The 23,779-nt window shown below is 34.0% G+C and overlaps 1 protein-coding gene across 2 annotated transcripts in view; it reads right to left on the minus strand.

Annotated features, from left to right (window-relative positions):
- Positions 1-23,779, minus strand: part of LOC128998264 (uncharacterized) — a 64,040-nt gene that overhangs the window by 4,991 nt on the left and 35,270 nt on the right. For both annotated transcript variants that reach the window (XM_054424320.1, XM_054424319.1), the window contains 5 exons: positions 21,822-21,935; positions 19,976-20,068; positions 7,603-7,683; positions 4,701-4,775; positions 3,891-4,016 (listed from right to left, as the gene is read on the minus strand). In XM_054424320.1, the coding sequence (XP_054280295.1) occupies positions 3,891-4,016; positions 4,701-4,775; positions 7,603-7,683; positions 19,976-20,068; positions 21,822-21,935 (489 nt within the window). The remainder of the gene's footprint in view (positions 1-3,890; positions 4,017-4,700; positions 4,776-7,602; positions 7,684-19,975; positions 20,069-21,821; positions 21,936-23,779) is intronic.

A 23,779-nucleotide genomic window follows, 5' to 3' on the forward strand; every position in this document is an offset into this window, starting at 1 on the left:
CTGCCATCCCCCTCCCCCTCCTCCAGTTCTTATCAGGTCCTTTGTGTGTTGTTCTATTCTTTCAATGCCGACTGCTGTTTCATATAAAAAATTACTTTCAAAAGAGGCTTTTTCGTTTAAAATGTGTTGGGGATTTTCCTTGCCAGCTTTGTAGATTTCGTACTCTTCTATTACATTTAAATGTCTGCCTTTAGTTTTGTGGATTTGTAGAATTTCTAAATTATTGTCTATTGAAGTGTATGAATGATTGTTTGTAATTATATGCTCAGCAAATGCGGAATTTTGTTTCTGTGTGGACTTCTTTGGCAGGTGCTCTTTGAAACGTGCTTTGAAAGATCGCGCAGTTTGACCTATATAAAAACTGGGGCAAGTGTCACAATTAATTTTGTAAACACCTGTTGGTTCATTTTTATCAGATGAGGATTTTCTTTTTTCTTTTAGGAGGGATGACAATTTGTTTGAGGTTCTAAAAGATAATTTGACATTGTTTTTCGACAGCTCATTTTTTAGAGTGTTGTTTAGACTAATGCCATATTCTGTTGAAGTAAAAACTATTTTTTCAGAATTCATGGTTGAAGCTTTATTTTTGTTTTTATGTTTATGTATTAGTTTATCGACCATATCACTTCTATAGCCGTTAGAGACTGCGATGAACTTGATGGTATTTATTTCTTCATTGTAGTCGTTATCGTTCATAGGGATGGATAGCAATCGGCTGACGAAACTGTGGTATGCTGCCATTTTATGACTTTGAGGATGATGTGAGTTGATGTGAATTGTCTGGGATGATGTGGCCGGTTTCCTGTATATTTTAAATTGAAATTTATCTGTTGATCTAGATATTGTGAGGTCCAAAAAGTTTAATGACTTGTTGTTTTCTTCTTCCAACGTGAATTTTAAATTGTTATGTAAGCTGTTAAGGAATGAGCCAAGCATTTTTAGTTGTCTTTTTGTCCCATTAAACAGGACAATCGTGTCATCAACATAGCGGTAATAAAACACAATTTTGTTCTTGAGTCTGTTATTATCTGACCATAGATATTTATTCTCAACATGGTTTAAGAAAATCTCAGCAAGGATACTAGATAAGGGCGAACCCATGGCTAGTCCGTCATTTTGCAACACACAAAGGACCTGATAAGAACTGGAGGAGGGGGAGGGGGATGGCAGATGGACAAGACGGCAGTGACGACAGTCTGGACTAGCAACTTAATGTACGCGTACCGTCCGCCGCGCAGTTATTTTGTGGCCACACGTGTGTTTGTAAATAATGTATCTATGTGTTGTTTCTCGTGACGTATTTATAGACTTTATGACGACCTCTTCGGAGTGATATTTATGTTCCTTCATCGCCTGATGATGGCCCCACAGCTGGGCTGAAACCGGTCGCCGCTCATCGGTGACATTGATCACATTGACGGATTAAAGGTATTTTAACCTCTAGATTAATTTATATATGTGATCAGGAGGCAAAAAACAACAGAAATGAAAATAATATTAGACTACTTATTATCAAACTTTGATTGTGATTTTATTTTTAGAATTAGGTTTTGTGTGAAGAATTACATTTATGAGGGCGGAAAATTACTGTATTTAAACATGATTTGTATGTTCAATAACATTCATGTGAACAATTGCGTATTTTCACTTTACAAAATAAGTTTGGTTTTAAGGTTAAGAATTTTGACATTATTATAAAGAAATTTATGAGGAAAATAAAGTTCACTTGATATGACTTTTTAATTTTGCCAGGCCTAAATTGATAATTATTTATGTTTATAAAATACTTAAGTTGATTAATAACTAATAATAGGCTAAATATAATCAGCTGGGCCCTGTTTCATAAAGATACTAGTCTAGTAATTACTAGTCTAGTAAATACTAGTCCCGTATTTACCTGTCAACTAATTTGTGTTTCATAAACGTTTTTATACCGCTAGTAAATAATAGTGTATTTTACTAGTCACGTGACCAAAACTACTAGTCACGTGACCAACTTTACAAGGTAAACTTTGAAAACAAATTTCTAACCTCAATCACTGGTTTTCAAACCTTTTATAAAGGGTGTTAATTTTGTTTTCATTTGATACAAAAAGTAAATAGTTGTAGAAACGCGGTGTTTTCTTTTAATTAATAACTATAAAGACACGTAAGTAAAACAATCACACATTATTTATCAAAACGCTATTATTTGTGTTCATTAATGTGCCCGCCGGCGTGGTGCGGTGTCGCGTCGCTGCAATCAACACGGTGATTGTAGTAGCCGGTTGTAGGCCTAGTTGCGGCGCTAAACAGTTGGGTGGAAGTTGATCTGTTGCTGCCGCATTCGCTGTGATTTGTATAGTTTTTGTTTAATTCTGACATATAAAATTAACCTTGATATGAGTAAAGAAAAGAAGGCTCAAATTTTGAATGTAATCGTCTAAGGACATTTTGTTAGGAACGTTTTCAAGTACCCTAACCTACGTTTTCAAATATTCGAATGCATAAGAATATTTGGGTTAAAAACCATTCTGTGATATTCCAATTTTCAGTCCACAATACAAACCATGAATAATAAGCCTAAACGTTTATTGATGTAACAAATAATTGCAATGCCGTTACAAGCAATGGAGAAGTAGGTTTTCAAGTATAGTAAAACATGGCATTAGCGATATGGCTGGGCGTAGCTCAGAGGTAGAATTCCCGCTTATTGACATGTGGTGGGTCCCTGGTTCAAAACCGCGCCTCTCACTATACTTTTTATTCCATTAATTAAACTTTTACATGTTTTTACATTAAAATAACAGATCTAATCAACATCTAGTTTTTTTATTACTTTGAATAACAAATTCAGAATACCAAAATGGATTAAAAGTAATGTTTTTATGATAAGCAGTTCAGTCCAACGCCCAAAAATCAAATATAGGCCTACAAAATTGTTAGTACATCACATGGTTTTAGCTATTTAGGGAAACAAATAATAAACACCTAAAAAGAAAATCAATGCAACTCCTCTTTAAAATTGTCTTACTATTATTTCCTATTAAAGTGTCTTTAATTAAAACTGAGAGCCTCGGGTGTAAAATAATCTGATTAATGTTGCAATGTTGGATACATTTTTGTACATCTTTGTATGCAATACGGTAAGCGGTTTTAATTTGGTTTCTCTCAAAGCTTAAAAATCTTTTCTCTGTGATAGCTAAATAGTTTATAGGCATGAAATTTAACTCAAGTAAAATTAGAATAAAATTTCACAGAAATTGATATCTTATAATTATAATTAATTCTAATAGGGCGATTGTACATAACTTACATTATAAAATTCATTTTCACTCATTTTGTACTACGCCACATTTATTGATTGTAATTTATATCTAATAATTATCATTTTAGCACCCGCAGGTCTATTTTTATCTTAAATTGGAAACGTGAGCCAATTTGCACTTGCAAAAAGAACTTAATAATTTATTTTTTTTATTATGTGATTAATTAAATAACTCTCTTTCGAAAAATACTAGTCTACTTCAAATAATACGGGTGTAGAGAGGTTGTTAGAAAATAGCAAGTATTTACTAGTGTAATTTACAAGAGTAAAACTTTATGAAACACATTGCTGTCTACACTAGTAAAAACCACTAGTAATACTAGTCCCTACACTAGTAACTAGTATTTTACACTAGTAGGTTTTTGAAACGTAAACTTGTAAAATACACTCTACAACACTTTACAGACTAGTAGTTTTATGAAACAGGGCCCTGGTGTCCAGTAAACTTTATTACTGTTCAGTATTGCATAGTTAAATCCCATTTGATTAAGCAGGCGACAAACAGCTGTTTTTGGGACTAAATCCTTACGTGGAAAGTCCATTAAAACAGTGTAGGGTGTAAGAAAAATATTTAAATTGTTACCCTTGGCCTTGTGTGAGGCTGTTGCAGGGACCGTGGCATGAAGACTTCACAAGGTTTCATCCGAGGTCTTTCCCTCTCATGTAGTGAACTGAGGCTGCCTGCGTGATGACCTCCCAACATATCCACCTGGAAACAAAGTGCAGAATCATCAAAACTGTAATTTGTAAATGGCAGGATTTGCACCTAAGACTCCAAGGGATGAGGGATGGGTGAGCAGTCTACCTTAAAAATACATTACTGTTACTCTTGCGCTGTCTACCTTAGCCTTTCCTGGAGGAATGAGAAATATATTCGAATGATGCTTGTAGTTGTAGCATATAGGAAACAGAGTTTTCCGCCAATTCTATAGACAGATAGGATAGCGTTTGTAAACTCACCAGCAGATTTACGCCATCATGACGTTATTTTGACGTACTCTGCTCTGTGACCTTAAACGTGGCACAACACCTTTTCCATGCTAAACATGTGAATTTGTTTAGAAGTTTTGTTTGTTACATAATGTTATTTTTTAAGCAAAATGCTGTACGATGAATAATATAACCACTTTTTATTCTTCATTATGACATGTTGTTATATTTTTACATTCTTTTGATATTCATGGTAGGGTAGCGGATACATCTGCACTATTTATTTTGTTCTATTTACGCACTAATAAGTAATTTATCATATTTATTTATTACATTTACTGTATGTAAATTTTTTCATTTTTTATACCGGAACTGTTTTGGCCAAGAACTGAAGTGTTAAAAAATTGAACTGACACAACAGTTATTATTTTATATTGATATAATTTGTTGTTCAAGGACTCACAGTTCGACTACGAGTAAGGACCATCCTGGGTTCAGGATCTTCAACTTCCTGGCGAGCACCTCTTGCTATTGTGTCCTGCAAAAAATTTATCCTTAGGTCAATCCTTTCAACTTGAATCAATAAACATTAACAGAAAATAACACGACCAATGGTTTAAAGTACTATGCAAATCCCAGAGTTATTTTAATGTTTGACGGATGGCATAGTTTAATACTAGCTACAAGTAATTAGTTCAGAAAATTTATACCTCTTATATGTCAATGTGATTTATAGGCCTATAGTTACAGGGTGACTTGTGCGGGAATTGCACATTCTAATAGGATTCAATTCAAAGACAAAATAAATAATGCGATACTCTTTTACTTTTCAACGATTACATCTGTTTGATACATCTTTTAGGTGAATAAAACTACAAATAAATTAAATTTGTTATTTTTAGGTCTGCAACATGAAGAGTTACCTACCACAATCCAAAAATGTGGCCTATTTAAAATCCATTTTCATCAACTGTTTTGTCTTTTGTTTACAATCTGACTAGTGATTAGAATTCAACTGAAAGATCAGCTGTTCAAGAATCAAGAATCTTTGTTGCAGTTGATCCATGTTATACAGACATTGTCATAGACAATAAATTAAATAATACATAAAAAATAAAAATTCTAACAATTAGGCTACAAATACTTCTAATTTAACAATCATGATACAGAGGTGAACAATAATAACAATAACAGTCAATTACATAAAATTAAATCCTTAAAGTTAATTATCACAGGATATAATAAATATTTGTGTATTGGCAATAAGCCACTCAGATAATTGAATTTTAAATTGTATCATAGAAACAATTCGGCCAATGTCTGGCAGTTTATTGAAAAATCTCACGTAGTAAATTTTGTAGCAGTTTCCTGATTTTGCTAAGCGATGCTGTGGAAGGTAAATTTTGTTATTTCCTCTAGTGTTGTGACTATGGGATGTTTTTCTTTCAATTGAAGTCTGTAATATGTAATTTAGAATGTGATAAATTTAAATTTTAATAACTTATTATTACTTTGAGTTTAATAAAAAGTTGTTTGCAATGTTCAGTGTCACTTGTCCTAAAAATAGTTATGATGATTTTTTTTTCTGTATCGTAAGTGTGTCATGCACAGCAATCGAAGGGCCCCAAAGAGTAACAAAACATGAGACAGGAAAAAAGCAAAGTAGGCCTAAGCTACTTTTAGATTTACTTATCTGTTCTGTTCACATTTAATCCGTTATAAATGAAAGTTATTCAGCATCACAGAATCTTTGAAAACAAAGGGGGGAAAAAAGGGGGGTAGGGGGCTAGGAGGGCAAAGCCCTAAAGGAGATGACCTTTTTAGTTACCAGTTGTCACTCACTCTAAATCATAGGCTTTAATTGTAAAAATCGGTTAATTAGGATGGCTGAAAAAGGAATGTAACAAAGAACACCCTTATTGTATTAAATATATAGATTTGGATACCACGTAATTTAACAACACATTGGTATACTTCAGAAAACAAACAAAAACTTACATTTTAATCTGACAAAATTTAACACAAATCATTCTACTTATCCTTGAAACAAATATAAAACAATGGTCAAAAGTGAATGAATTATCTAGTGTATTTTATGGTTGTGGGTTGAATATGAAACCTATGTGAAATGCCGAAGCTGAGATGCCATAATTTAATAACGTTGAGTAAACTAATACATGTCAATACTTTTGTGTCAATAATGTTGCCAGAGGAAATTCAGTCGACGACAAAAATATCAATGGCTACCAAACACAAAATCCTACATATAGAAGAAAAAAATTTGTTATGACAATTACTTTTAGCCTAATAGCAAAAAAATTTAAAAAAAATCTGAAGTGTAATGAAAAATTGAAATGTTTGTTTTCCTTTAAAATATGTAAGCATATCTCTATAGTACTCTTTCTACACAAAACCTTTCTATTTGAATTTTACAAGAACCGATCAAGGCCCAGTTTAAATCGATTCAGATGGTAGATCGTTTTTCTGTAAACTGTTTTGGAACCTATGTAAGGAAAAAATCAAATAACTTACGAGACGACATCGTGAATGCATATTCCGAGAGTATTCAGCATCACAGAATCTTTGAAAAAATAGGGGAAAAATAAGGGGGGTAGGGGGCTAGGAGGGCAAAGCCCTTAAGGAGATGACCTTTTTAGTTACCAGTTGTCACTCACTCTAAATCATAGGCTTTAATTGTAAAAATCGGTTAATTAGGATGGCTGAAAAAGGAATGTAACAAAGAACACCCTTATTGTATTAAATATATAGATTTGGATACCACGTAATTTAACAACACATTGGTATACTTCAGCAAACAAACAAAAACTTACATTTTAATCTGACAAAATTTAACACAAATCATTCTACTTATCCTTGAAACAAATATAAAACAATGGTCAAAAGTGAATGAATTATCTAGTGTATTTTATGGTTGTGGGTTGAATATGAAACCTATGTGAAATGCCGAAGCTGAGATGCCATAATTTAATAACGTTGAGTAAACTAATACATGTCAATACTTTTGTGTCAATAATGTTGCTAGAGGAAATTCAGTCGACGACAAAAATATCAATGGCTACCAAACACAAAATCCTACATATAGAAGAAAAAAATTTGTTATGACAATTACTTTTAGCCTAATAGCAAAAAAATTTAAAAAAAATCTGAAGTGTAATGAAAAATTGAAATGTTTGTTTTCCTTTAAAATATGTAAGCATATCTCTATAGTACTCTTTCTACACAAAACCTTTCTATTTGAATTTTACAAGAACCGATCAAGGTCCAGTTTAAATCGATTCAGATGGTAGATCGTTTTTCTGTAAACTGTTTTGGAACCTATGTAAGGAAAAAATCAAATAACTTACGAGACGACATCGTGAATGCATATTCCGAGAGTATTCTTCAGGATCGTCTACCTCGAGTCTGGACAGTCGAGGTAAGGACTCCTGCAAAGCAAGTATAGGATATGAGTAAGTAGTTAGAGAGAATTTTCAAATCCTTTCCTGAAATGGAGATGCAGCTTAGGTGTATTTCAGCCAAGAATGAAACGAACACAAATGAGATGATTGGGATTCTTTCTTATCTCTTCCAAAAGGAATCCCATGCCTTTCTTTGTTTCACACACAGTCAGAACATCTGGAACTTGCAAAGGGTGTCCACCAGGCCAACCATAAAAAAATCATGAGTAAAAAAAAATCCAGGTAGTTCAGTTTGTACTTTTCATACTAAAATTTCCAACGTGTTTTGCGCCAACTCTCGCAATGCTATTTTAGCGCTAACACAGCTCGCTATTTTTAGTTAACGGAAAGAGCATTCTCAGTTAAAGAAACAAAAAATATGATTACTGTAATATTGCCTGACACACGTATTAAATTTTTATATATTACTAATTAAATAATCCGGAAACTAAAAACTTATCCTAAACGGAAACGTCATCGTCGTCTCCCGCGGTCATGGAAACGTCATCGTCTGCTCCCGCGGTCACGGAAACGTCATCTTCATGCGCGATCATGGCAAATTGAAAATTCCCGGTAAAATACGAAATTCACGCATAATTCCCGGACACCCTGTTGCAAACGTCTGCCGGACCAGTCCATGTAGATGATGGAGGTGGGCCTAATGAGCCTATTTTTATTTGTGGTTATTGTTATTTGGGGAATAACAATAAATCAAGTAGTGGGAGTATGTGCAAGAGCCTCACCTTAAGATGTACGATTTACGCTAACTTCTTACTCCAAGAGTCCTACAATTTGGCGATGTAAATCAATTTTCAACCTCTAGCTTTGAATATATAACACTCACAAATTACAATAACAGGAATGTATAAGAAGTGAAACCTGATGGGCCTACAGGGATTACGAGTCGCTTGTAGTTCACGGAGATTAAACTAAGAGCACTGGTCTATTAAACTAGTCTCCTTTAATACTGAAAATTGGAGACTGAAGATTGAAAAATGGTATAGCAATTGATGGAGGAACTACTCAGAAAAATTTGGATAAAATTCTTCATCATGAAAAAAAAAACACTCCGAATAATTTTCAAAATTAAAAATAAACACCAATCAATGTAACTGTTCTTTTCAAAATTAGGTGTTATGACAGTCTATGACTTGTATATTTATGAAACTTTATTATATGTAAAAAAATTTAACCTCCAAACTAATTGTACAAATATTCGACACTATAAATTAAGTTATACTAGGCAGGTTGAACAACATAAATTAAAGTTTTTTTTTAGAAGAAATGTAGTTTCATTGGCATAAAATTCTTATTTAAACTAAAATTATAATAGAGGAAAAAAGTTTTGATTTTTTAAAAAAAGATTGAAAAATTATTTCCTTTGTATTCTTTGGATGAATTTTGGAATACAAGAGAAATCATAAATTATAGTTTAAAAAGATGATTTCATTTAATTTTAGCGAATTTCCCTATAGGGAAGTAGCTATTACCGTAGGTGGCACGGTAAGACCTAGACCTGGGACCGATTTACTTTTTCATTTTGATGTCCCCAGAGGCCAAAAACACCATTCGTTCAAATTTTTATATATGTATATATATATATATATATATACTTTTGTGCCCACCCGGTTTGGCAGTCAGTGCGCTGGTAATTTACTCGGTGTGGCAGTCACCCGCCCGAAAGCCAGTCAGCTATCCCATAAGCCAGTCAGGTATGGCTTCCCGTGCACTTTATACGTATGAAAACAGCAAACCGGTGCTGCTGCCTGTGTCGATAAGCGTAACTGCAATACCAATGCGGAGACTGTCTCATCGTGTGTTCTATCGTGGAGTAGTGTAGCCAGTACGGCACCCTACCCTACTTTGTAGCGGTAAAACCCAGCGGTCTGTAACCTTCGTTTACTCCTTGTTACTATTTGTGTTGGGATAGTGATTAACTACGTGTTAATGTTTAAACATGTTCATACTCCAAATAAATATGATGCACCTCTAATAAGGATCGTCGAATATTAATTAATTATAATTGGTTTAATCTTGATCCTACCCGTTCATCATCTCATATTTTAAGTTATTTTGATTTTTTTTTCCTTCAGTTGAAATTTTAGTCAACTTCTCCTTTATACAATATTTTTTATCCTAGTATTTACAGTGTTTCCACGGACCGGGAACTATACGGATTTTCTTTATCTCGAGAAATATACGTGAATCTTGTCCGAGATACTGGAACTGTTTTTTACGCAATTGCGTAACGCGAAGGAGTAACTATTACATATGACAACGATATTATTCTATCTGATAAGAATAACCATGAAACTACACTCGAAAGATAAAATATTTTTATAATAATTTCAATTTTACAAACAAACTATTACAGGAATTATATTTTGGGACGGATGAATGATAAGGAAGCAACAAAAAGTGGTCACGAGTGCAAATACGGGGGGGGGGGGGAGGGGGGTACAATATAACGAACGCCAGAAACGATTATTTGTTTACTTTTCAGATTCCTTATCAAATCTCTCTCTCTCTCTTTCGCTCTCTAACAATGTACAGATTGTGGACTTTACGATTTAAGTTTTCCTGCAATTATTTCAGTTCAATCCCATACCTATCCTTATGGTTTCCTATCTATTATTTTTCAAAATAAATAGTAAAGCAGGTTAAACTATTTTTTTTTTATTTTCTTGAATCAAACACTCTTTACCATCCGGTATTCTGCAGAGTCAAATGTATAACACTGTGTTTATAAAAATTGAATGGCCACACAATTTTGTGTTTTATTTTTATTTTTTTACTAATAGTAACTGGGATATTTATATATACCAATAAGTGCTGCAAGCTGTAATAAATGCTGCTGATTAATATCAAAATGAGTTATAATTTATTTTGTATAATACATCGGTCATTGAATACAAACCATAATGGGTTTTCTATTTGTAACTTTAACTTGCAAATACAGTAGAACCTCGCTTAACTGGAGTCGCATCATCATGATGCCTATATATTATATAACCTCACAAATCCCAAGAAAATGTTTTATTAACTGTGTTTTTCAGTCTAATATTTCGATATGAACGATATATTTAACTATTTACGGTAATTTTTAGGTGCAGTAGGTTCCCAATTATTGAAATATTACAGTTCATTTAACAAAAATAAGATGGAAGCAAAACGGAGAAATATGGATCAGTATCGTCAAGGTCAACCTATACGCTAGCACCTACAGACTGACAATCTTGCACTGACACTGACATACTGACAATCGTCTGCTTCTGTCTGCTGTCACAACACTACAATATTTTGTGGTTGGGTCGTTGGGTGATTAGTAACCATGACAACTTGTGGATGTAGAGAAACCAAAGAAAGAATAGAACAAAGAGAAATAATAAGAGGTGTTTTACATAATTTTTATCTTTATCTTATTTTTATCATTGTTATTACTACCAGAAAGACTTAAGTACAGTACTATGATTTTATGGTGTTTTATAAGTTATTTAATATTTTTATCCCCATACTTCTGTTCTGAAACATCATGTAGTAGTAGCCTAGGATGACTACGGTATCAGTAGTCTTCTAGTCTACATTTTCATTTTGTTTTGTTCTTTACGTGATTTATTGCTGTACAGTAAGCAAGTTTTGTTTTGTTTGAGTAAGCATACGGTGTAGTTTTTATTAGTTAACCAAGGTTAATGACTTAACATATCACGGTTGCGCAATACCTATTGTATTTTGACTATGTAAAATGCAAATTTATAATCACGTTAACGTCCATTTATATAGTGTCCCGGAACGGCATTGTTCCTGAGTAAGAAACATATAAATATCATATTTAAATTATCCAGAAGTCCTTAGTTACTCACACGGGGAAAAAAGTTTTAGGCCTAAATCATTTGAAACCTGTACATTACATATTTTTGGTCGAGTTTTCGACCACTGGACGACCACTAGTTAAAGTTAATTGTATTACAACAATCTTTATAGTAAGCAATATAAGCTTGAATCGGACTTATCTGCCTTCAGCTAATCCATCATATGATAGTACGTTAGAGAGTATGCCCATGCTGAAGTTTTACTTATACTTGAAGAATTACTTAATTTAGTACCAAGAAATAAATCACACCCCTTACATACACTGTGCTGTTTTAATGCTGTGTAGTTGATTGCTACTGTATTAACCTGTGATCGCATATTAATTCATTCATTAGGAACGTATTTAAAAAAAATACTACTTTTATTTTTTTTTAAATTTCTATGATTTATTTACAATAACAGAAATGTGTAAGATTAAAATAAATTAATGTGTTGCATTGTCCATTTAAAGTTACATCATAGTAAATTAAAATTCCACTGAAACTTAAACAATAAAAGCCGAAATTAGTTATAAAGAAAACACGAGTTTCCTTTATATTGCTTTTACAATCGAAATATACATACTGAGCCACGGCTCGGTCCCCCGGTACTTTTCATTTTAAATATTCAAATGAAGTCGATTATTTTTAATGTTTCATGAAACGTGACATAGCAAATTTCCACGGAACTTTTTTTGTCGGCTACTACTTTATTTTATTTTTTGGTCAGGTTAGTTTAAAAACAGTGGATTCTGTATACAAAAAGTTAAATGTTCTAAATCATATTTTTTATTTTTGGCTTATGTACGTAATTTAAATTGTACGAGAGGGGCTTCCCACCGTGCCGGATTGCGCCGTGCGGGCATATTTTGATCCAGTGGCGGGTGTTTGGTGTTTTGAATAAGAATACTGAATTGCTCGTTTTAAGATCGTATCATTACAAATCCTATCATTTTAAGATTTGCTTACACTAACGAGAAATGCATTTTCCATTTGTACATTTCTCAGGTACAAATTTTATGAAATAACGTACATTATTGCGCTGTTTGACAAGTAGCTGGGGACCGAGCTTTGTTCGGGAAACTTTACACTTTGAGAGTATTCCTTAGTCAATGTAATGCTATCCCAAAAATAATAATTTGCGGTATTTTTTTCTTGACATTTAACTTCTATTCAAATAATAATATCATAGTTTACTGAAATGATGAGATAGAAGAGTTTTTAAAAATTTGTTTGGTTCCCCTAAATGGCCGAAACTATAGAAATTACCCAGTATTTTTCACGCTGAATTCAAAGAAGGCTATTAGTAGTATGAAAATCTTCCCACCTTCCTTCCTTTGAAGTATTAGTCACTGCAAGAACTTGGACTCGCTCCAAAACCAGAACCGAAACGTTTAATTTACCCTCAATTTTTAAAATGTAATAAGTTACAATTTTCTGGAAACTCAGGACACTTTCTGACTGAAAATAATTACGGTTGATCCTTGTTGGTGAGTACCAAAAAGGAACCAGGTATAAACATGGTTGTATATCCAAGTTTGGTTGTCATTGATATTTCACTATTTCATTGACACTGACAAATTAGGGCTAGGCTGCACTATAAGTTAATTGGGAGTTTATTTTATATCTAGTCCTAAGCTTATAGCCACTTAAGGCAAACATAACCAAAACCTAACCACAGACATATAAATATAAGTGATATAAATATAAACACTCATCCTCTGTAGGCCTAAAGCTACCTATCTATATTTTTTTGGGTTAGGATTAGTACTTTTTTGAGAGAGTGTCATTATGTACTGAGCACACTTAGATGATATAGGGTATTAGTGATTTATGAAATTATTTATTTATAAAAAGCAACCTAACGGAGTTACCTTAATGATGCACCCAGTATTTAATACAAAAATTAAAGCTTATGCCTATGTATATTAGTTTTAAAACAGAGTAGAATAAGGCACCTATAATCTAGATTAGGCATTGATTAGTGTTTATAAACTTAACATGGATGAACCACTAAGTCAAGCTACTAATTCAGTTGTTCAGGCTAGGCTAAACTGAACTCTGAAAGCATCCATCTCAAAACGCCCACAACTTAAGAACAGATCCTGGAATTTGATTTATTTTAAACTTTATTTTTCTGAAATAGATAGCTAAACTGTCCAGTGCAATCATCCCACACTGCAAATAGCAACACTCAAACTTAGTTAGGTAAGCTAGTGGTAGGTTACAACTAATTATTATCCCTGTGACCGATTCAGTGTAACATCTGACATCAGTCAGAATCAGACGACATTATTGACAACGACACTCGTCGTGTCGTTTCTTTAATTTACGGTATAATATAGTATAAAACATCTACCATATCCATAATAATGTTCTACCACTGCACCTAAACAGCAGAAAAAAGCAAATCACCAAATTCAAATCACCAAGATTCGCACAATATGACAAATTATTTATAAATTAAAAACAGTATATCTTCTGTGCCAGTAGTTAATGCGTGATTGAACTTCAAACAAACAAACAAACACACAAACTTTCACATTTATAATAGTAAGATAAGATGTATTAATTAAATATTAATTACTAGCTGTGTGCCCGTTCTACGCACGGGGATCCTCTAGTGGTCAGTTGAAACCTTCCTAAATAAAGAAACATTATTGGTTTGCATATTTTCAGATATGCTAGCCAAACTATTATATACAAACAAATACAGTATCTGACAGTTTCAAGTAAAAAAAAATGCGTAATAGATCTATGAGGGGTACACTTCCATATCTGTTGGCACAAACAACTAAATTAGTAATATTGATTATTCGATTGTTTAATTCCATATATCGTTTGGTTAGTTAGGTTAGGTTAACCTTACCTAACTAACCAAACGATATATAGTTAAAATACTATACCTCAACCTCGCCATTAAACATTCAGGTTGGAAATTTCACTATCAAAGGTGCTCTTGGCCTGTCCGTACGGAACACTGAGTTATATGCGCTACCAACTTATGAATAATTGTACGAACCCAAGAGATGGATAATTGGTCTGTTGGACGTATGGTCCAGCGAGCAGCACATAGCGTTGAGAAGACACATTAGAAATACGATTTGAGCATAATCCGTAAACCTCTGTTACAATCACCCACTGCAGTTGTCTCTAAACACTTTACACAACCACCATTGAAGTGCCGTCAACGAGTTGAAACCTTATATGTAAGCTATTGGTAACGCTTATGTAAAAAATGTAAGTTTTCCAGGCATATAGAACACTGAGTCAAAGTCTTTTCCCCGGTTATAAACCCAAAACTCGATAGAAATTCTATACACAAAGAAGCTCTATTTTCATTTACGGTTACCCTACACATTATTGCACTTGCGATTAATTAAATCCGTTATGTAAGGAAAAACGGTTTTAATCCAACTTGGTTTGGATTTGCTTTTGAAACTTGATCTGAAATGATTGCGGTATTTGTAAACAATATTCAATGTAAACATATCAGTGACAGCTAGAGAAAAATAATCTTGATCCGAACAGCTGTTCGCTATTTCATATGATGATTATGTGATAAACATTGTGAGAAAACTTGACAAAAAACGCACAAAATTGGGTTTTAAACGTCCGTAAGTTTTTTTTACAAAGTAGCGAGGCATTTTAATAGCTAAAGACACTTTCGCCAATCCAGTGAATACATTAAAATGATTCGAGGATCTTGATAGGCACTCTCGTTTTCAGGAGAAAGCCGCGTAAAATGGCCTTTGGACCGTGACAGACGGAAGATAGACAACAACGGAATTGAGATAATAATTGATGATTGAGATAATAACGGAATTGAGATGAAACTTTTTTCGGATTCTTGAATGTTTAAAACGTAGAAATAATCTAAAAGTTGATGATTCTGAGCAATGTACAGACAAAACTCTAATTTTATTTATATAGATTAGTACCTGTGGTGATTTTTATTAGAAATTTATTGAAGTAAATAAACAGCAAAGTTAAAAACCATCTGACCAGTGTTTTTATTTAAAAAGTACGTAGGCCTATTTGATTGGCTTTGTTTTCTGAACTAAAATATCTATTTCCTGATCTATTTTTAGTTCCTGTTTTCGAAACATAATTTGGCAAAACAATTATTTATTCATTAAACAACTTGATCGAAAAATAATTTCTAAACATTGGAGGACAATTAAAAAACTTTTGAATTCTAATAAATCTAGCTGCCGTACCTGTGTTTTACATCGGAGAGGATTTTGAAGAGAAAAAGTTTGATACACGTCACATATTTCAAATCCCACTCCAAACACGTCATGTTAATACGTTTACTTCCTTAAATTAAGAATGTCAGAATCTCCAATTAACAGGCCCGTAGCAAAAGTTAAAAGTTTCACAAATCGAATCGTTTCTACCTTTTGGACCGCAAAATCAAAGAACTTTATTGACAGCATTTAAAGCTGACTTCGTTAAACATTCTGTTATCTACATTCTTCAAAAATGTAAACATTGTGAAACTTTAGAATCCCATGGGGCGTAACTCAAAGAAAACACGTTAAATGTAATCGGTATATTTGTTAACCAGGTACAGGGCTACCTCTTGAATTGATATAGATAATAAATCGAAAAATAAAGAAATATAAGTTGATTGATTATTGGCTCTTACAAAAGGGTAAACAATCAAGGAACATGATTTAATTAAGTAACCACACATCACTGAGTCTATATCTTCATTCTTTCTTGTAAAAATCGCTTTGATTGTGGCTATATAAAATAAGGAAGTAATATTTCACTGTACAACGAGCTCAAAAAGCTCGAGAACCAGCAATAAGATGGAAATAACCGGCAGAACCTTTAACCATCCACTGGCTCGCTAGTCGCTACCCCAGGTCGGTCGGTAGCCGGGTAGCCCATCAATGGAACCCGTTAGGCTCGCCCCTACCTCTCGCCACAAAAGAGACAAGAATTTTGCCTTGTTCCACACGCCTTTGATTGTTTGAGGCGGGAAAACTATTTGTGTGCTACGGCCCGCGCAACACAGGATATTGTTTTCGTATTAGTTGGCCTTTTTCCAAGATGACCGTGACCGTTAACTTATTTTATGGACTCCCTTGGAGAATAATTCAAAACTACAAAGAACATTTCTAATCCCACAGTATACTAGCTATTTAAATTATAAACACTTTGGTGTTTGAAAAATATTTTTGGACGATCAATTTTGCAGCTTTTTGAAATCATCCAAGATGGCCGCTTGCCTCCAAGGACTCAACAATAGGCCTAATTGTGCGACTATAAAGCAATAACTTCCCACCTTACGCTTGCGAATTAGTACGGTACATATTTGTATCCACAGTTGCCAGGACGACTATTAAGACGACCAAAGATTACATTGACATTTAGGTATTTAATCTGTAGAATAGTAATTGTTAAGTAATCTGGAAGACAACTAATTAAAATGAAGTGCGCAAGAAGGGTTATGAGAGTGCTCAATGCCTGAAGCATAATCCATTTGTTTGAGGTGCGGATTTTCAAGCTTGTAGAACAAATAAATATCACAAAGTAGAAGGGCAGGGGTGAAAGTGACTGAAGTGACGGGATACCCGGGTGGATTTTCAGTGACTGGATTCCAGTGGTATGCGGTAAAATATATAGTGACTGGCTTAGCAGCACAAATTTTACGTGACTGGCTTTCCCATGCAAATGCGGTGGTGACTGCATTAGCATAGCATTTTTTACGTAATTATATTTTAGTATTTTTAAGAAAAAAAGAGATATATACGTTCAGATATGTCTAGGCTTAAGATATTTACCAACATATATTATATATATATCATAGTCTTGAAATATATTGGGGGGTGCAACTGACTGACTTCCAGTGTATATTTTATGTGACTGGCTTCCCGGGCGCGGCCGTGTATATATATATATATATATACGTCCGTGAACGCAATAACTTGAGTAATTTTTGTCCGATTTTGATGAAATTTGGTTTAAAGGTGTAAAGCGGGATAAACTTGAATGAGTTCGCGAACCAGCACGATCGGACCATGGGAACGGGGCTTTACGGGGGGTTTTATGGGGTAAAAATTGGTTTTCCTCACTTTTGACCCTCAAAACACAAAATTTCCCGATTTCTCTTTAGACCTTTTTAAAGAGCTTAAAAACAAATAATTTAGTATATGAAAGTATTTTTGTTCGATTATTAGTGACGGAGAAAATTAAAAAAATTGTATATTTAAAATTCCCATGTTATTCTTATGGAGAATACTGTCAAATGTTGTAGTTTGCTTGTTTATGGATATATTATGATCAAACTTGGCAAATTTATTTATTTTGTACTAAGCTATCAATATTTTACTCAAAAACACACTTTATTAGTTTCCTTGTAGCAGCAAACCTAGGTACTCGTTAAACCTAATGTTATTCAAATATATTTAACTGAAAATCAATTCAGACAAATGGAAATTCGCTTAGTAGGCAGGTTTGCTGCGGCGGGGTTATTGTTTTGTTTAGTCTTCTTAAGTCTTCTTAAGTCTTCTTTCTTTAAAACATTTGTTTTGTAAAGATAATGATTGTTTTAGCGATATTTAAGGCATAATTCATCTTTATATTTGTTTGACACTATTCATTGTATAAAAACTTGTACTGTGAATGAATAAAGAGAATTTGAATTGAATTAAGTCGGCAGGATGTACGAATGCTGATGTTTCTCGACAAACCGGTTGATGATAGTGAGATTTTATTCGATCGAGTTCACAAACCAGCATGATCGGACCATGGGAATGGAGTTTTATGAGGTGAAAATTTGTTTTCTCATTTTGACCCTCAGAACTTAAATACTCTCTCAAAACCATTTTGTAAAGCTAAAAAAATATATAGTATCTAGGAGTTTTTGTACAATTTTCGTTAAGGAGAAAATTTAAAAATTTTAAATTCAAAACTCTTGTGTTAATCTTATGGAGAATAATTAAACCGTAGTAGTTTGCTTGTTTATGCATATATTTTGATCAAACTTGGCAAATCTAATTATTTTATACTAAGCTATTAATACTTTAATACCCTCCCTTTTTTATCCTCCCTGTAGCAGCAAACCTAGGTACTCATTAATCAGACGTTTTTTAATAGATTTAAGTGAAAATCAAATCAAGCAAAAGAAATTTGCTTAGTCTGCAGCTTTGCTGAGGCGGGACTATTTAATGTTAGCCTCTGGATTACATTGAATACATGAATTGGTTTGGATGCACAAACCACGTTAACCAATAGTCTAGACACTACATCTCTTCGGTCACATCATTCCCCGTTAGCTATGTTACTGTCATTTAATAATTTAATATACCGTTTTAATGTCCGCAGTTTTAATATTCCTCTTTATTTGTGTCTGTCCTTTAAAAGGTACTGAATGTGAATAAACAACCTTTTGATAAAGCTACTATGACTTCCTTTCTCGCCTGATGATGGCACTCAGTCAAAACTAGTTGCGGCACTGGTAACAATTTGGATTACATCAAAGAATGTATTTAAACAAATTCATATGTTTTTAAAAATTGGTGTAAATACCTGCTTCTTGTAATCCAAGAATGTTGTTGCTATGACGCAACTAGTTTCGACTTCTCACAAAGTCATCTTCGGGCGTCCAGGGGATGTCAAATTGCTTCATCAGAAGGTCGTCAATACACACATTATACATTCATACACGAACATGGTCACAGGCACGAAAACGAACACGAACATGGAAACGAAAAAGTACAATTTATTTTTAACGAGTGAAAGGCTAAAAATGGTAACAACGGTGAGGATGATACGTCACGACCAATGTAATGCGGATGAATGTAGCGTCTAGACTGTCGGTCAAAGTGGTCGGTCGGCGCTGTGACGTCATTCCTTTGTTCTTGTTATCAGTCAGCTGTCCCCATTCATTCCCGACTCTCTCTCAAGTACCTTAATGGCTGTGTCATAAATATAATTAGATTGAAGGATAGTTTGTCATTTACAATATTATGTTTGTTCACAGCTCGGTATATTTCAAATTCTTCAAGTGTATTTTTGTTAAAATGGTCGTTAGATATATGCAGTACAGTCATGTTGCTGTCAATATTTGTGCTGTTGTGGTTATCGGAAACTAAGTGTTCGGCAAAGGTTGATGTTTGAGCGGACGTTGTGTTCTTTGGAAGATCAACCTTTTCTTGAAAGAACGAGCTGTCTGTCCAATATAATATTTAGGGCAGTCGTCGCAACTGATCTTCTGCATATGTTTTTGTATTGTTGATTTTTATACAAAATCATTATTTATACAATATTGTGTGCTTGCCAGAATGGTGAAGATAAATAAAACATCTATGACATGGGTCTTACAAAGGGTGTATTCTGTTTAAATTCATATTCCAATAAAACTTTACTTCACTCTGTATTTTAGCATTTAAATAAATAAGTAATTTGAAGAGACAAACCGTTCTACTCCTGGTAAGACCTCTTGGGTGAAGTTCTTCTCCGTCATCATCCTGCTTGACAGATCTCGGAGGAGACTCATCCTCAGCCAAGTCCTAGAACACATCAACTCGTTGTAATTACTTTCAAAAATATTTCTAATGAAAGTTGATCAAGGTTGTAACTATTGATGCAGCAGGTGGCGTAATTAAATTTAAACCAAATCAAATGTCCACAGTGCTGTTAAAAGTGCTTACCTACGACAGTTTTTTGAAGTAGCCGTTTCAGTTGAGTTCTTAGAATTGAAAAGATTCACATAAAAGCATTGATTACTTACATAACAGCATAGTTTTACTTAACAACACGGGTAACGGACCAATGAGGTACAAGGATTGAGAGAAAAGAAGTAAAATTGTAATAATTCAAACTTCAACTAATCAGCTTTTAACGAATTTAATTGTTAAGGATTGGTGCATTTAGTGATTGGTACAATGAATCATTGCATCTCTGTCAGTGGCGGTCTGTGGAAGTTATGAGTAATGATTATTTAGTAATTAAAAACAGTTGTAGGTAAAGTAGTGTACGCAACTCGCGTTAAGTCTTACCGACACCATCTTTACGCGATCGTTGCGTAAACTACTATAACTAGTTATGACAAAAACATGTGTTTTGCATTACAATTTACACCTTCAAGAAATTTAAGAATGTGATAGTTTACAGATCTTTACATTATAAACATTATTAAGACAGAAATACACGATGAAGCAGTTCCATTAAAGACACCAGCCATCGCAATGCATGAGAATTCACATAAATCGACAAGCAAGTTACTACATGACTGAAGAGGTAGTGTAAAAAAATGTGACGTCGCTTTCGCTTTTATGAACGATATAAATATACCTTATGGAAAAAAAAATTTAGTATTTTATTTTGACAGTTATGGCAGGTTTTCAAATTAAGATAATATGTCTGGTAACATATAAACTAGAGTGAGAGTCTGCAACCTGTTTAGGCCTACCATACATACACGTTCAGTTTGGCCTCAAGGTTTGGTCTGTACAGTCCTGGACTGAAGGGAGAACTGACGGTGTGGAGATTCCTTGAGGTGGATTGTCGGCTGGACGGCCGAATGAGAAAAACGTGAGGCCCGGCCTCAAGGTAGCTTGGCCGGCAGAACTGTACGTGTATGTGGAATCTCACAGTCCAAGACACCAATTCTAGTTGTGAACTTCAGATCTTCCAGTTTCTTGCCTGTATCAAAGTATCGCAATGTGTTGCTGTTAACTGTTCGTGAGGCTTCACGCATTACCTCAAAACCGTGTCTTGCTTGGCAATAAAAAATGTAACTATTATTTATAACTCCAGCTAAGATAGTTTGCCCATTTGTAAATAGTCCTTCCAAACTCTTGAAAACACACGCCCACAGAAATGACCACACCCACATGTTTCTCTTTCCCTTTTTCCCATTTGCTATAACATACAGTATCACTGCCATTGCCACAAGATCTTCAATAGTTGAACTGTCGATCTTATAAAGTACGCATTTGAACAAAGCTACAGTGCGACTCCTATGCACAGGTCGGTTTGAAAATACAGTGTGTGTGTGGGGAGAAGACGACTCCGGCCAAACTGTGCAGTTCTGGCCTTAAGGCCAAGCCTTGAGGCCGGGACGGAACGTGTATGGTAGGCCTTAGTCAAGTCCACATGATACATTTTTTTAGATGAGGTGGGCCATCGGTGTATACTATCAAATAATATTTTTCCTATAGCTTTTTCTAGCTTTCTGCAAAGGCCGGATGAAATCAGTTTGTGCGAACATTATATTACAATTGAGATGGAGACGCCTTAAAGGTGTGAGTAATTAAATACCTTGCTAATTCTGTGATGGTTTGGTGTGCTGATGTGAATGGCTGAAGAGTGTGGTCTATAATCATCTTCTATATGATCGTAACCACTTGGTTCGTAACCATTGCTCTGGACACTCTGAACAAACAAAATCAAACGTTAAACTCAGGTTACATCAAACACTATTGTAAATTATTGTGAATTAGTCTAAACAAAATGTAGATTTGGGTCCTGTGAAGACTGAAGAATATAACTGTGGACCCTTAGAGAGGGTTAAGACCAATAATCATTGTAGGTTACACATTCAAAAAGGGGGTGGATAGAAAAAAATATTTAATTGAAAAATCCACAAAAGTAACTCAAACTAACAAACAAGAAAATAATATTGTAATATTATCTTTTAAGTTAGAAAAGTGGACTTGAGATCAAAGAAAAAAGTCAAGACAAAGAAACCATAAACTTCTAATGAAATTTGAAACTTTGACTTGAACTTTGAACTTAAACTTTAATAACTGAAAACTGAATGCAATAATATAACCACTATAAATAAACAATTAATCTTTACATGAAGTATTTTGAGCTACGGAAAACATTTAAATTCTTAAGGTAAGGAGTAGAAAGGAGGAACTACAAAGTGTATTATCTATTTGTTTGAATCAACTGATTCTATTTATTTCACTTCAATACTGTGGTGTTGTAACTTGGGATATTTTGTCTCAGGTATACAATGGAACGTTAAAGTAAAAAAAGCAATTGTTAAAACCCTTGCCTCCCAGAATAGTATCATAAGGGAAGTAACATAACGTAAGAAATTAACTATGGAAATCTTGTACACAATAACGTCCATCATACAGTACCTAGCGGCTAGGCAATAGTAGCAATTTATATGCCATATCATAGGTCAATAGTTACTTATGGGACAAAAGTATGGAATGTAGAAGAAAGAGAATGGAGCTAAATATGAGCTGGAGAAAAAAATTTTTGGGCTGTAACCAGTTCATCAAGATAGGATGGGGTTAAGAATGAACAGATGATAAGAGGGGTAGTGGATAGCAGTTTGTTTTTTTAGAAGGAGATAAGAAAAGTTAAACAAAAATGGTTTGGACATGTGAGAAGAGTGGCAGAAGAAAGAATTTAAATGAATTCGTTATCTGTGTAACTAGTGTGCCAAGTGGCATTTAGCGCGCGTGCTACACATTATATTTTTCCTACAGTTACTATAAAGCATAGAAATGATTAGTCTTTCAAACCAAGCATTGAACGAATCGGAAACACTGCACCAGCTGATTAAAGTCGTAGTATCTTTAAGTTTTGCCAACTTATTTTCAAGCGTACACGTATTACGTGCCTCATAAAAGCACACTGTTTTTTGTTGTTTGTTTGGAATACTGGAGTGCGGCTAAAAAATGAGTGTGGCAAAAGTAAGTAAATGCAGCAGTTAGCTACTTTGCGAGCTATAATCAGTACAAGAAAGCCCGCTTTGTCAGGTAACTGTAGGAAAATATAGTTAATTGTGATAAAGAGAAAGATACTAAGAGGATAATCCGAGAATGAAGTTGATGGTTGAGTTGAATAAGATGAAGAGGATTGTAGATAAATAAAGATTGAGGGATTGTAGAGGGATAGGAGAAGAAAGAGAGGCCAAGTCGAAGCCCAAACTTGGCCTTGGCAATAGTCGGAACTAGTGATGGTTCCAATCTTAACGGTTCGATTCTGGTCCGGTTCTTAGCATAAAACGGTTCTCGGTTCCCGGTTATTTTCCCAAGAACAGTTGGAACCGAGAATCGTCTTTTGGAACCGACACATCACTAGTCGGAACATAAGAGTATATGCACATTTATGTATATAGAAACTGGAAATGAAAAGTTAATTAAATGAAAGAGACCAAATTGCAAATTATCAACAATTACCACTAAGAATAGTAATCTTTGGAGCAGTGTCATGGGCATGTTTATGATGAATTTAATACACTGTTTGGACTA

Source organism: Macrosteles quadrilineatus, unplaced genomic scaffold (genome assembly GCF_028750875.1).
Source record: "Macrosteles quadrilineatus isolate MER2022 unplaced genomic scaffold, UCM_ALF_1.0 Scaffold_7__1_contigs__length_78375512, whole genome shotgun sequence".
Lineage (NCBI taxonomy): Eukaryota > Metazoa > Arthropoda > Insecta > Hemiptera > Cicadellidae > Macrosteles > Macrosteles quadrilineatus.